Source organism: Macaca thibetana, chromosome 15 (genome assembly GCF_024542745.1).
Source record: "Macaca thibetana thibetana isolate TM-01 chromosome 15, ASM2454274v1, whole genome shotgun sequence".
In the NCBI taxonomy this organism is placed as follows: Eukaryota; Metazoa; Chordata; class Mammalia; order Primates; family Cercopithecidae; genus Macaca; species Macaca thibetana.
Genome location: NC_065592.1, coordinates 61,999,477 through 62,015,657, shown reverse-complemented (window position 1 = coordinate 62,015,657; position 16,181 = coordinate 61,999,477). Strand labels below are relative to the sequence as shown.

The 16,181-nt window shown below is 37.6% G+C and overlaps 1 protein-coding gene across 1 annotated transcript in view; it reads left to right on the top strand.

Moving 5' to 3' along the window:
* ADAMTSL1 (ADAMTS like 1) overlaps positions 1 to 16,181 on the top strand; it is a 419,209-nt gene that overhangs the window by 99,534 nt on the left and 303,494 nt on the right. Inside the window, exon 4 of the mRNA XM_050761325.1 lies at positions 3,110 to 3,346. Within this exon, the coding sequence (XP_050617282.1) occupies positions 3,110 to 3,346 (237 nt within the window). The remainder of the gene's footprint in view (positions 1 to 3,109; positions 3,347 to 16,181) is intronic.

Below are 16,181 nucleotides of genomic sequence, written 5' to 3'. Positions count from 1 at the left end.
ATTAGATACAGATGAATTGCAAATAAGAACATCTGTCTGCATGTTGATTCTCTATGATGTGTCTAAATATGTTTACTGTGTTTGTCACAGAAAACAGAACCTAAAGGTCTTAACATTTTAACTTCATTGTTTTACCTTTGACTGCCTTTAGGTCTTATTTGTTTTAGGAAAGGTGGGAAGAACCAACACAATTTATTGAACAGAAGGGAATCACAGGAGACTCTGTAGAGGTTTTTTGTCTGTACTAAGATGATATTGCATTATCAATTGAAAAACGTAATTGACACTTTTCTCAGAATAGGAAAAGTGAGAAAATTTTTTCTGGTTCATATTAAGAGGTCTCTTAATTATATCTTCCGCTCATTAAGGCAGAGGTGATTCAGCCTGACCCTTCTAGCTGTTTCACTTGTATAGAAAAAAGAGGCAAAGGAAATTTTAAGAGAAGTTTGGAACCATTTCAAACAATTTCGTCAATGTTCTGCTTTATTGTATTTCAGTATAATAAAGTTCTGTACCTTCAGTACAATGTACTCTAATTCTTCTGTACTACTGAGGAATCAAGTGACTCCTGGGATGATATGTATTATCAAATGAAAATACTGTATTTAAACATTGCTAAACTGTCAGTTCAACTGTAGACACTCCCATGCAATGACCAGGAACTTGTGGATCATATAAAGGTAGGTTTATTAAACATGCTAAGCAGGGGAGAGCAGAACCTTGGCAGAGACTCTATCATATCTCAAGTGGGGAAATTTAAGGAAGGCTACGTGTAGAGTTTGGGGGCAGTTGTCAGTTATAGAGTTGTCTTAGGGCAGAAGTTAGTAAGTGAGGCCTAGGCAGATATTGGTAGAATTTGTACATTAGGCAAGTGGAAGTCTTGTCTTTGGAATGTGAGTTCATTAAGAGCTAATATTAAACCAGTTTCTCTGTGCTCTAGAACATATGGTCTGAAAGGAGCTGGTGTTAAACATTTAAAGTTGTTTAATGGCCAGTTGTGGTGGCTCATGCCTGTAATCCCAGCAGTGTGGGAGGCCGAGGCAGGTGGGTCACCTGAAGTCAGGAGTTCGAGACCAGCCTGGCCAGCAAGGCAAAATCCCGTCTCTACTAAAAATATAAAAAAAAATGAGCTGGGTGTGGGGACATGCACCTATAATGCCAACTGCTCAGAAGGCTGACGTAGGAGAACTGCTTGAACCCAGGAGGCGGCGGTTGCAGTGAGCCGAGATCATGCCACTGTACTCCACCCCAGGAGACAGAGTGAGACTCCATCTCAAAAATAAAATAAAATAAAATAAAGTTAATTTGTATTGTATGTCATGGTTTGACACAATTTACCTGTGTTGTAATTCATAATATAGTTTTGCTGGTTGTAGTTTTTGTTTTATTTTACAAAATAAACAAGTCAATAGCCTGCGCAGCACACATATTTATTTATTTATGGATCTTTAAAATTTTAAACTGCATCCTATTATCTAAAAAATTAATAAGTAGTAAATTTTAATCATACTCTTTTCAGACAATATTCCAAATGTTAAGCCTTGCTGGGTGCGTGTGTGTCTATACCTATGTTATATACATTATTCTTTTCCTTTACTACTATGTTTTATTCACTCTGAGAACACGTAATACTAACCCTAAAATGTCTTTTACATTCTTTATTGTATTTTGAACAATTTCATGTTCATCCTAAATGAATATTTGTTTCTACCCCACATTGCCTAGAAAGAATTTGTGCTCCCTCAATTACCAGAGCTTTATATGCTATTTAATAGTATCACTAATGTTTTGGAAAAGAGTCAAAATTTTCAATCCTGTTCTTAGAATGTTTATTTAAAGGTAAAGAGATTTTCAGAGAAAGAAACCTTATATAAGAGAACTCTCACTATGATAATGCAGTAACAGGGAACTGCTGAAGGCCACATGGAAATCCTTTATTTAAAACAAAAAATTAGAATAAAAGCCTTTCTACAGCTGGAGAGTCGACGACAGTCTTCCACAGTAAATTTTAATCTGAAGGCTTGTAGAATAAGATAAACCATCAAAAAGCCTTTCCAAGGGATAGGCGATATTTGCTATTTTAAAATTAAATCTTACTTGCTTTTGCTGAGATTTATTATTCGTTAGATAATGGCCATTGTTAGCCATAGTTTTACATTTTAAATTGCCCTTTATGAAACTTCATCAAAAAGATTCTTATTTTTCCATTGATCTGTAACAATATAATTTAAAACTCAAATTGAGAGAATCTGCTAATACTCCATCCCTTTGTCTTCTGTGGCCTCATTAAATAATCATAGTAATAGCTACCATCTACTCAGTATATTCCTTGTGCAGATATTTGGCCAGCATGAGCTCATGAACTTCTCACAACAACCTTGAGAGTTGTGCAGAGTTATTGTCTCTGTTCTAACACAAGACGAGGCTTCCCTGTGTTAGAATACGGCAATAACTCTGCACTGCATTGCAGCCAGCCACTCGTCTAAGGAGGAAGTCCATGCTCTTTCCATTCTGCTATGCTGCCTTAAGCCAAAGAAATTCATATATAAATGGTTTCGTATTTTTTGTTCCCCATGTTTAATTCTAGATACTATGCAGCCTAAGTCCTAGACAAAAAGTTACAACTCCACAAAAACTTTTTGAATGAAATTATTGTAACTTTTTACTGCTAGTTATTCAAATAAAGAATTGTCATAGCTCTCAATATCAGAACGGAAAGAGACAAATAATTTCAACTAATCCTCCGACTTTACTAGATTCTACTTATGAGGAAGTCAAAATGATAGCACCATGTGGAAGAATTCATGAACCAATAAACAACTTTCAAAAAATGTATGTCCCAACTAATCAGAATATCTATTTCAAGCCAGTTACTTTTCCATTTAAACTCAATCAGAAAATGTATTTTGAGGTGATTACTTTCTCAGATTTCTACATTTTGAAAGCCAAATAATTATATAAGCTCTGAGATGATATTATAAGTTCCATCTGTCATGACCAGCACATTTGTTTTGCTTTCTAAGGTCTAAGCAGACCATATAGCTGCTCTGGTTTCGTATTGGGGGTATCCTCTTAACCTTTGTTTGTCCTTTCTCTCTTTTTTCTCCAGGACTGCCCACCAGAAGCAGGTGATTTCCGAGCTCAGCAATGCTCAGCTCATAATGATGTCAAGCACCATGGCCAGTTTTATGAATGGCTTCCTGTGTCTAATGACCCTGACAACCCATGTTCACTCAAGTGCCAAGCCAAAGGAACAGCCCTGGTTGTTGAACTAGCACCTAAGGTCTTAGATGGTACTCGTTGCTATACAGAATCTTTGGATATGTGCATCAGTGGTTTATGCCAAGTAAGTGCTGATTTGTTTTCATTCAACTTGTCCAGAGGGTTTGAGTGTCTTTGTGTAAATAGTTTACATAGTCTCACTCTCTGAATCACTCATATTTATACTTTTTAGAGTTTATAAATAGTGAAAGGTTTGAAAATTAAGGTGTGATTTCAGTGAAAAGTACAAGCGTTGTATTGCGTGAAGGAAAAGTATACTAGAGTTAATTTTCCTTCCTTGAGTGTCACTTGAATATAAAAGAATAAAAATTTTTGAATAGTGTTTATCAATTATGTACTAGACTTTGAAATTACCCCCATATTGGCTATTCCTAAAAGTGTGTGTGTGTGTGTGTGTGTGTGTGTGTGTGTGTGTATTTAGAAGCCTTGATTTTCATTTACTCAGTTTCAGAATAAATCAGGTAAGATCAATTCGAAAATCCCCAAGTAAACTATAGGAAAACTCGCTACTTTACTATAATTTCCATTGTATTGAAAATTCAAACAAGAAAGTCATGAAAGAGCCAGCTAGGTTGGACTTAAGCCGGTTAAATCTTTAAAACAGGGTTACAAAAAGATTTGATTTCTGGTATCCATCCATTCATCAATGTCTACTTTAGGTAGGGAATTAGTAAGGTGAGTAAGAGTTTGTATGTTTGTCATGTCTTTGCCATCTTTATTTTCAGGTCCACTTTTTGGATTAGGATGACCAGTCTAGTTTTTGGAGCAAGCAGTTGCTATTAGTTTTCTGTGTGCTATATTTGACTATATACTTTTATATTTCATGAAGCAGACACAAAATTTTGAGAATATTTGCCTTTTGCAATATGATATCAGCTGAAATTTTCTCTCTTCAGAATCTGTAATATCATGGCTAGGAATATAAGAGAAATATAAAATATGTTTTAGTAATTTGTTTCAAATTCATTTTTTTTAAAACTTAACATCTATATTTGGATGTAAAGGCAAAAGCTACAGTGTACATGACTATAAGAGATCTGAGATGTCAGGCAAGGTTTTATGTATACAAGAGGGAAACAGACATAGTCAACCTTCATAAAGTTTAAAATCAGAGACAGAGAAACTGGTGTCATATAGGAGAATGCAGATGATGAAACATATCTGAAGGTTTCCTTATATACAAGAGATATATGAATTTCAGGTGTAAATTCAAATGTGAAATTTTACTATTTTAAAGCTAGGAAGGGCCTTAGAGTTATTCAGTCAACATTCTAAAAGCAATATATCTGAACAAATCATTTCTGATGTTTGCTATTTACTTTCTCCTCCAGGACTCTTAGTGGTATTGAAATGGAATTATGGAATCTGAAAAAAAACTTTAGGAATAGTAGAGAATTGTAAAGCAAATAGATTTAGAAAGGGGGCTGTGTTGTAGGGAATGGCAAACAAAATAATAATAACTCCCTATGTATGTATACTGTTTGAGTGAAAGCAAGGAAGATTTCCGTTTTAGAAGTGAAAAAACTGAGGAGCAGAAAATATGCATGATCTTCTGAAAGCTGTATGTTCGGTCATGCCAGAAATCGGACTAAATTCCACATCTCCTGAGATCCAGTTCAATGTTATTGCTACTCTATTACCCTGCTGAATGAACCAAAATAAACAAGACAGCTCAGCAAATTAGGTTTCATTTGTTTCTTTTGCATGGGAGTTCAATGTGGCATATTTTTTCCTAAACTAATCCTGCCAGCAGGCTTCATGTACCTTAGCAACTGAAAGATAATCCTATCTTAGTTGCTAAGGAATAAATTTCATATATAATAAATATGGAGTGATAGTACTGGACTTTGGGTTACAAGTGTAAACATGCTTTAACTTAGATTCTTATAAGTATGACAGATTTGGGAGCAAATGTAAATTATACTGTATTTGAAAAGCATTGTGACTTTTACATAGAAATAATGACTGGTTATTATTATTATGTTCTTCATTTATTTGTCTTGTTAGAGGCAATCATGTAGTAAAGGCGATGGAAAGACAAAGATTGCATTTAAGCACTAACAAGACATTTAGTTTGGCTGGAGAGCCAGATAAGACCTAGCTATGCAGTAAGAAGAGGGAGGTAGTTTGGGAGAGAATCATGGAGGCTTGAATGGCAGACAGGACTGTGGTAAACCATGGATGACCAAGAAAGAGTTAAATGGTGAAAAGACATAATCAGAGCTCTACTTTAGAAATATTATTATAGGCCAGGCACAGTGGCTCACACCTTTAATCCCAGCACTTTGGGAAGCCAAGGAGGGCATATCACCTGAGGTCGGGAGTATGAGACCAGCCTGACTAACACGGAGAAACCCCATCTCTACTAAAATACAAAAATTATCTGGGCATGGTGGCGCATTCCTGTAATCCCAGCTACTCGGGAGGCTGAGGCAGGAGAATCACTTGAATCTGGGAGGTGGAGGTTGCAGTGAGCTGGAGATCTGCACTCCAGCCTGGGCAATGGAACTCCATCTCAAAAATAAAAGAAAGAAAGAGAGAAAGAGAGAAAGAGAGAGAGAGAGAGAGACAGAGAGAGAGAGAGAGAGAGAGAGAGAGAGAGAGAGAGAGGGAGGGAGGAAGAGAGGAAGGGAGGAAGGGAGGAAGGGAGGAAGGAAAGAAGGAAAGAAGGAAAGATTATTATAGCTACTGTTGCAAGAAGCTTGAAGTGGAAGGCTCTGGAGGGAGAGACCAGCTTCACTGGAGGCTTTTACAGTGGGAAGTGAGGCAAGGCATGAGCTTGGGCCAGGACAATGATAGCAGGAACAGAAAGAAAACTGAGTCTAAAACCAGGAAGGAGTTTTCATTTTGATTATAACAGAGGGTAGAAAGCAATAAATCAAACATGCTCAGAGGATCAAAAACTGCAACTTAATATGGATTTGTAAGGGATGTCATCTTGGATTCTGTTTTATCACTACCATCACAGCCTGTGTCTTCATGATTAAAACCTATTTAAATTTTACAAAATGAGTAGAGAAACAGAGGATGACAAGATGATAGAGGAATAAAGATGAAATACTTACCTGCGGTATGTACTCTTTCAGAAGAACAAGGATGAAGATAGCAAAAGAAAAGCTGAAAGACACTGCTACCTCAAAAAAAAAGAATTTAAATATATGAATTCCATTCTACTTAGACAATAATCCTTCATTTGAATTGCACCTGAATATTGATGATAATTATTTTCAGACTTTGGCAACAAACATTGAGAAAAAAACCTTATTTTTCTTTTTTTTTAAAACATGGTCAGTAATCTTAAAGCTAACTTTTATTTTATTATTATTATTTTTTTGAGATAGAGTCCCGTTCTGTTGCCTAGGCTAGAGTGCAGTGGCGTGATCTCAGCTCGCTGAAACTTCCTCCTCCCGGGCTCAAGCAATTCTCCTGTCTCAGTCTCCTGAGTAGCTGGGATTACAGGCACATGCCACCATGCCCAGCTAATTTTTGTATTTTTAGTAGAGGCGGGGTTTCACCATGTTGGCCAGACTGGTCTCGAACTCCTGACTTCAGGTGATACACCCACAAATGTGCAGTTTTCATAAATGGCTTCTCCTAGTTTCCTGAAAAAAAGTCATTTCCCCTGCCCTATTTTTCCCTTTTCTTCCTTGTCTACCCTATTCATTAGGGATTCTTAGCTTTTTCTCTGGTTCTATTGTTGTCTTATTATAATTTTGGGGGGTAAACTGCTTCAAATACTTTTTAGCATAGGCAGATATAAATCACAAACTACAAGTAAATGAATGTTTGGATTTGCACATAGTCTTACCTTGATAGAAAATGACAACATAGCTATAGAGATTTGTCATTCATATGCACTAATTTATTTCAAGTATAGCTGTTTAATACTCTTCAAAGAGCCACATTCTCAAGACTGGATCTTTAACTCTTAAAGAGAATCATAGAGTCCTGGACTTTTTAGAGCCAGAAGATAGCTTAGCAGTTCACAGATACTGCTTTTACATTGAGAAGGAAACCGAGACCTGGAGACTGTCCTGAGATCAAGAATAATTTGGGTGACATGTATTTATTGTAAATTTGCTTCAGGAAAATTCCAGAATCATCACTATTTATGATATATACCTAATTCTTACCTGGTAATAATAGAGCATCATACGAGGTAGTAGTAGTAATGATAATAACTTCCATTTTTGAGTGACTACCATATCTAGGTAGTTTTTTTTTTTCCCAAATATTCACAGTTCTGCATGTTAGACATCGTTATCCTTATTTCACAGATAAAGAAACTGGAAGCTCAGGTCGATTTTATATGTTGCCCAGAGACTCCCAGTTCTGTCTGAGTTCAAAACTCCTATTCTTTCCAGTGAGACCAGGTATATAGAGGCTCAGACCATTTGGTACTGGTCCCCAGATTTGGCCACCTATCAGAAACACCTGGAGAGCTCTTAAAAGACACAAAAGTCCTGTCTTCCAGAAATTCAGATTTCTTAATTCTATGTATTGAAAACACCTTTCTTATGATTCTATCATGGCCAGATTCACTTAGACTGGAAAGCAGACAGAATTTAAAATCAAAAGACATGAGTTGGGGTCAGGCGCTGTGGCTCATGCCTGTAATCTGGGCATTTTGGTAGGCTGAGAAGGGTGGATCACCTGAGGTCCAGCGTTTGACACCTGCCTGGCCAACGTGACATAACCTTGTCTCTACTAAAAATATAAAAATTAGCCAGGCATGGTGGCAGGTGCCTGTATTCGCAGCTATTTGGGAGGCTGAGGCAGGAGAATGGCTTAAACCTGGGAGGCAGAGGTTGCAGTGAGCCGAGATTGTACCACTGTACTGCAGCCTGGGTGACAGAGCAAGACTCCATCTCTAACTAAATAAATAAATAAATAAATAAATAAATAAATAAATAAAACATGAGTTTGAATCTAGCTCCTCTTTAATGAACTGTGCAGCCTCCCTAAGCTCTATTTTTCAATCTGTGGAAAATGGATTGTCTCCTAGACCATAGTGTTCCAAAGTGAGATAATATATGTGAAAATGTTTAATAAAGTGTAAAGTGCTGTAGAAATGTAGAAGACTCTGAAAATTTTGAGTTGGAAAATACATTACACTAGTGGTTCCCTATATAAGATTTTATAACTCTGTAACATTTCAAAAAATTTTCCAGGATGTGACAAAGTAACGAACTTCTTAATTGGTTAGGTAGTGACTTTAAAAAAACAAAACGAGAACTCCTACCGTGTACTATCCCCATCATCACTTCACAATTGAAACGTTCATCACAAGAAAGTAGTAAGAAGCTAATTTCAGAATAAAAGACAATTCTTTGAACTGGAGATAGTTTGCCTTATGAGAAAGTTACTACCCCTTACTTTACTCTTTTTTTTTTTTTTTTTCCAGAGCACAGAAATTGTCACTAATAGCGCTTCACAGCCCAGCGTTTGAAAGCAGGGCCTTTGAGATCATCTAGTCCAGTCCCAGGAAATCATTGTATGATTTTCCCTGGAGCCTATGGCTAGTTAATGACAGACTAGAGGTCAGACAGTACTGGTGTTTATCAACGTTTTCTAACTATGCTCCCTACAATATTTCTTCAGTTTATCCCATGGGCTGAGATTTTGTCTAGCTGTAATTCTGTCGTTAATATTATGAAAACAATAGGTTTAATGAATATACCTTTTCAAACCACTTTCTCCTCCTTTCCTTTTCTCCCTCCTAGAATCTGATAATCATCCCCAGGGGGTCATTGTGTTATCCCTCTTCACCTTGCATCTCAGACTGAGAAACACTGGGATTCTTATTTGTTCATTATCATTCTAGACTAGATGAAGTTGGAGAGAGGGCTGAGCTAGGGAAGCAATTTATCATTGTATGAGTAGTTAAGGACAGAGGCTCTGGAATCATACCATCTAGGTTGGAATCTAAGCTCCACCACCCGTTGGCATGTGCCTTTGAGCAAGTTCCTAAGCCTCAGTTTTGCCATCTGCAAAATGAGGATAATAATTTTAAGAATAGGATTAGAATGAAGATTAAGTAATCAAATGCATTTAGAGTGCTTACTATGAGTTTGATAAATACTACTAGTATTAATTGTATCCAAGTTATTTCTTATCTTTTTCTTTTTCTTCCTTACAGCCTTTCTCAGTGCATGATTTAATATGGTTAGACATACGAAAGGGGTACTGACTTCCCAATGAATGAACAGACCTTCTGTTAATTTCTTATTGCAGTCATCTTTTGTAAATAGCTCCACATTGTCCAATTATCAACTCCTGATCCAGGGCAGTGAATTACATCCTGTACAGAGTTAATGAGCCATCACAAATAGGATCAGTTCTATTAGTACTGCTGTTATTCATTTATTTTCATTATCCAAATTACCCCTATTTATATTTGTTGTAAAGCACAAAGCTGGTTTCTGTTTTAAATATATTTTTTAAAAGAGTAGCATAAATTTACAGATAGAACATCTGCTGCTGTTAAAAATAATTTTGAGGTTATTTTGAAAGCAAATAGAGAAAACTATGTTTTATTTTCATAATTAATAGAATTCATCAGCTGATACCTAATATATATCAAAAGAAAAAGTATGATTATAAACAAGCCTTTTATCATGAATCTGCATATTTATAATATTGCTTATTGCTATTTCAAATAATTAAGCATTTCAAAAAGGAAAAGAATTCCTTTCAAGTAATGCCTTATTTAATATTATTTTAAAATGAGTAATACAGTACAGCAATAAATTGAATCACAGAGTTTTGATGTCTATACTTTATTCTGGCAACATTAAAATGAACCATACTTCTAACAAAGAAATTCTTTTCATTTTTAATAATTCCTGTGGTGAGTAGTTTGAAATGAATTGAATGGAATGATTATTTCTCCATCTCTGTCTGTGACCTAAGTCACTAGTATCAAATGTCCTCCAGTTATTCCAAAGGTGATGATGTCAGAAATAAGGTGTTGGACATTTTTTTCTTCTATACTTTATCATCTAATTCCACATGGAAGCATGGTGTTGCTTAAAATATTTAATGCACAGTCTTTCTTATTCTCCTCTTTTCATAACATAGTAAAGATAAAACTAACTACTGCTAACTAGTTGAATTTCCTTAGTTTCAGAATCTTGTTTATGCATTCTTCCAACAATCTGCTCTATGTTGATTATTGAGGATATAAAATTGATTAAGATCTCTTTCCATAGGAATGATACATTTTTAGAGTTATTGTGAAAAACTTTAAAAAATTCATTTGTCTGACAAATTTTACTTAGGAATTAACAGTATGCTAAATACTGAAAATACATTAATGGATAAGAAGGACAATCCCTGTGCTTCCAGAATTTTCACTCTGAGGGGAGATAAATAAATAGGAAAGTGTACTGTAGTCACTATACTATATTCCCCTCACTGTAAATGGGAAGCTCTTTCTAAAATGCAGATTTGGTTGATTTCTCATCTGCTTGAATCATTTCAATTGCATTTTTTTTTTTGCCTTCAGGTTAAAAAAATCCCAAATTCCTTTACATGGTGTCTTAAAACAACAGAAATTTATTCTCTCACAGTTCATGAGGCCAGAATGCAAAAATCGAAGTGTCATCAGAACCATGCTTTCTCTGAGGCTCTGGGTGGAATCCTTTGCCTCTTTTGCCTCTTCCTAACATCTAATAGTAGCCATCAATCCTTGCTGTTTCTGAACTTGCAGCTGCATCACTCTAATCTCTGCCTGTGTTATCAAATGGCATTCTCCCCTCTATGTCTGTGTCTTCACCTCTTCTTATAAGGACAGCAATCATATTAAATTGGAGCCCACCCTAATGGACTATGAATTCATCTTAATTTGGTTACATCTGCAAAGATTCTATTTCCTAAAAAGGTCACATTTATAGGCATCAGAGGTTTTCACTTTAGCAGACACAGTTCAACCCATGACAGCCAGCTCTGTGACTCCCAAATTTACGTCCTTCCCATGTGACAAATACTAACCTGATCCCAATATCCCAAAAGTTTTAACCCATTTCAGCATCAACTCTAACTCTAAAATATTATTAACTCAAAAACTCCAAATTCTATCAGCTGAATCAGCTATGGCTGAGACTTGGATGTGGTGCATCCTGGAACATCATTTGTCTCCATCTGCACACACTTGCAGCCAAAAATAAGTTATCTGCTTCCAAAATGCAACGGTGAGACAAGCAGAAGTAGATTCCCATTCCCACTCAAAAAGGGGAAAATACAAAAGAAAAAGGGATCATAGGTCCTAAGCATGTCTGATACCCAGCAGGAAAAAAGTCCACTAGTTTTCAAGGCCTGAGAGTAATCCTTGTGGCTCAATGCTTCATTCTATGTGCCTGCCAAGGAGGCAGTCCTGCCCTCTCACCTCAAGGAGGTAAAGTCAGCCCAAGCTTCTGCATCTGTGGCTCACACCTCAGAGTCATTCTTCTCTCACTTTGTCCCATCTCTGGGACATTTATTCTAGGTTGTCAGTATTTCTGCTGGTATGAAATTCTCAGAAACCACATCAATCTTTCTTGCAATTAACAGGCGTCCAAGCCATCAAACAAGGGGGTCCTCTACAGTTCTTTCTGGAATAACTGCATCTCTATTCCTGGCTTCTGCTAAGATGTTTGAGGGATTCATGAGTCACATGCCTAATTTCTTTAGCACATGGTTATCTAGCCATAACCTTGGCCCTGTTACCAAAGCACACTACCTGAACAAGCTGAAAATGTTTCAACTAATCAAGTGCTTAATAGTTCATCTCTCAGTTTATCTCTTTGCTCTCACATTTTACTATAAGTACCAAAGTGAAACCAGGCTGTAGTCATCCACACTGTGTTTGGAAATCTACTCAGCTAAGTACATAAGTTTATTGTTTGATATGGTTTGGCTGTGTTCTGACCCAAATCTCACCTCGAATTGGAACTACTACAATTCCCACATGTGGGAGGAACCCAGTGGGAGGTGATTGAATTATGAGGGCTGGTCTTTCCTGGGCTGTTCTCATGATAGTGAATGAGTCTCCTGAGATCTGATGATTTTTAAAAAGAGAAGTTTCAGGCTGGGCACGGTGGCTCACACCTGTAATCCCAGCACTTTGGGAGGCTGAGGCGGGTGGATCATGAAGTCAGGAGATTGAGACCTTCCTGGCTAACATGGTGAAACCCCATCTCTACTAAAAATACAAAAAATTAGCCAGGTATGGTGTAGGGTGCCTGTAGTCCTAGCTTCTCTAGAGGCTGAGGCCGGAGAATTGCTTGAACTGGGGAGGGGGAGGTTGCTGTGAGTCAAGATCGCACCACTGCACTCCAGCCTGGGCAACACAGTGAGACTCCATCTCTAAATAAAATAAAGTAAAATAAAATAAAAATAAATAAAATAAAAAGAGGAGTTTCCCTGTACAAGGTCTCCTCTGTTGTCTGCTGCCATGTGAGACATGGCTTTCACCTTCTACAATGATTGTGAGGCCCCCCCCACTCCAGCCACATGTAATAAACCTCTTTGTTTTGTAAATTGCTGCGTCTTGGGTATGTTTATAAGCAGTGTGAAAATGGACTAATACAGTAAATTGGTATCAGTAGAGTAGGGTGCTGCTGAAAAGATACCCAAAAATGTGGAAGCAACTTTGAAACTGGGTAACAGACAGGAGGAAAAAGTAGTTTTGTGACATGGGCCCAGAGTCCCCATGCTGTGTGCACCCTAGGGACTTGGTGCCCTGCATCCCAGCTGTTCCAGTCATGGCTGAAAGGGGTCAATGTAGAGCTCGGGCCATAGCTTTAGAGGGTGCAAGCCCCAAGCCCTAGCAGCTTCCATGTGGTGTTGAGACTGTGAGTGCACAGAAGTCAAGAATTAAGGTTTGGGAACCTCCACCTATATTTCAGAAGATGTATGGAAACACCTGGATGCCTAGGCAGAAGTTTGCCACAGGGGCAGGGCTGTCATGGAGAACCCCTGCTAGGGCAGTGCAGAAGGGAAATGTGAGGTCAGAGCCTCCACAGAGTCCTTACTGGGATACCACCTAGTAGAGCTGTGAGACAAGGGCTACCATCCTCCAGACCCCAGAATGGTAGAGCCACTGACAGCTTGCACTGTGTGCCTGGAAAAGCTGCAGACACTCAACACCAGCCAGTAAAAGCAGTCAGGAAGGAGGCTGTACCCTGTAGAGCCACAGAAATGGAGCTGCCCAAGACTACGGGAACCCACCTCCTGCATCAGCATGATCCAGATACGGGACATGGAGTCAAAGGAGATCACTTTGGAGCTTTAAGATTTGACTGCTGTGATGAATTTTGGACTTGTGTGGTGCCTGTAGTCCCTTTGTTTTGGCCAATTTCTCCCATTTGGAATGGCTGTATTTACCCAATGCCTATATCCCCATTGTGTCTAGGAAATAACTAACTTACTTTTGATTTTACAGGGTCATAGGTGCAAGGGACTTGCCTTGTCTCAGGTGAGACATTGGACTGTGGGCTTTTCAGTTAATGCTGAAATGAGTTAAGACTTTGGGGGACTGTTGAGAAGGATGATTGTATTTTGCAGTATGAGAAGGGGATGAGGTTTGGGAGGGGCTAGAGTGGAATGATGTGGTTTGGCTGTGTCCCCACCCTAATCTTATCTTGAATTATAAGTTCCACAATTCCCATGTGTTGTGGGAGGATCCTGTTAGGAGATGATCGAATTATGGGGGCAGGTCTTTCCTGTGCTGTTCTTGTGATAGTGAATGAGTCTCACGAGATCTGATGGTTTTAAAAAGAGGAGTTTCTCTGCACAAGCTCTCTGTCTTGTCTGCCACCATGTAAGATGTACCTATCACCTTCTGCCATGATTGTGAGGCTACCCCCAGCCATGTGGAACTGTAAGTCCAATAAACCTCTTTCGTAAATTGCTCAGTCTCAGGTATGTCTTTATCAGCAGCATGAAAATGCACTAATACCTCACTGAAAGTTCTACTTTCCACTCAATGGCAGAAAATGACACAGCCAAGTTCTCTGCCACTGTATAACAGAAATCATCTTTCTTCCAGTATCCAATTAAATGTTCATCATTTCTTTCGAAGGCCTCACCAGTTACCTTTAACATCTATGATGGTTAATTTTATGTGTCAACTTGACCAGATTTAGGGATGCCTAGATAGCCGCTGAAGCATTGTTTCCAGGTGTGTCTGTGAGGGTTTTTTTGGAGGAGATTGCCTTGTGAATCAGTGGACTGAGTTGGTAAAATTTGCTCGATATTGGTGGGCACCGTCCAATTGACTAGGGGCCTGAAAGAAACAAAAAGATGGATCCATGGATGATGCACCAAGAAGGTCCTCACCAAATGCCAGCACCTTGATCATGAATTTCCCAGTCTCCAGAATTGTGAGGAAATAAATATCCATTTATTATAACTTACCCAGTCTCAGGTATTTTGTTATAACAGCACAAATATACTTTGGTAACATCTATATTTCTATCAACTGCCTCTCCAATCTAGGTTTTTTTCTATGAAGCACCTCAAAATTCATTCAATCTCTACCCGTTATCCAATTCCAAAGCTGGAAAGTGACATTTCATAGAAATTCATTTATTTTGTAATATTTTATTTTTGTCACCTTAGCTGGTTTTTTTGTTTATTCAAGTATTATTTTTATTCATGGAAGGGGTTCTTCTGCTATATTGACATTGTTTTCCATCTTGCTATTCCATTTATGAAGTGAAAGTTTCTATAGCTTAATAAAAAAACTTTTTGGAAAGTTGTATATGTTTAATTTTTCCTTTGAAATTATCCCAGAGATGCAAGATTGGTTCAATGTATGCAAGTCAATAAATGTTGTTCATCACATAAACAGAACTAAAGACAATAGTCCCAGATGCAGGAAAATACTTTTTATAAAATTCAACATCTCTTCATGTTAAAAATTTAATAAACTAGATATTGAAGGAAAATACCCAAAAACATTAAGAGTCATCTATGACAAACCCACAGCCAACATTATACTGAATGAGCAAAAGCTGGAAAATTCCCTTTTAAAGCCAGCACAAGACAAAGATGCCCTCTCTCACCACTCCTATTCAACATCATATTGGAAGTGCTAGCCAGAGCAATCAGACAAGAGAAAAAGATAAAAAGCATCCAAATAGGAAGAAAGGAAGTCACACCATCTCTATTTGCAGACAACATAATTCTCTGTCTAGAAAACCACATGGGCTCAACCCAAAAGCTCCTTAAGCCAATAAACAACTTCAAGAAAGTCTCAGGATATAAAATCATTGAACAAAAATCATTAGCATTCCTGTACACCAACAGCCAAGCTTAAAGCCTGATCAGGAATGCAGTTCCATTTATGATCGCACAAAAAGAATAAAATATCTAAGAATACAGCTACGCAGAGAGGTGAAAATTTTCTACAATAAGAATTACAAACCATTGCTCAAAAAAAAAAAAAAAATCAGAGATAACACAAACAAATGAAAAAACATTCCTTGCTCATGGATAGGAAGAATCAGTATCATTAAAATAGCCATACTGCCTAAAGCAGTTTACAGACTCAGTGTTATTCCTGTCGAACTACCAATGACATTCTTCATAGAACTAGAAAAAAACTATTTTAAAATTCATGTGGAATTTTTAAAAGAGCCCCATAGTCAAGGCAATCCTAGGCAAAAAGAACAAAACTGGAAGCATCACATTACCTGACTTCAAACTATACTACAGGACTACAGTAACCAAAACAGCATGATACTGGTAAAATAACAGACGCATAGACCAATGGAACAGAATAGCCCAGAAATAAGATCACACACCTATGACCATCTGATCTTTGACAAAGCTGACAAACATGACCAATGGGGAAAGGACTCCCTGTTCAATAAACGGTGCTGGGATAACTGGCTAGCCATGTGCAGAAGACTGAA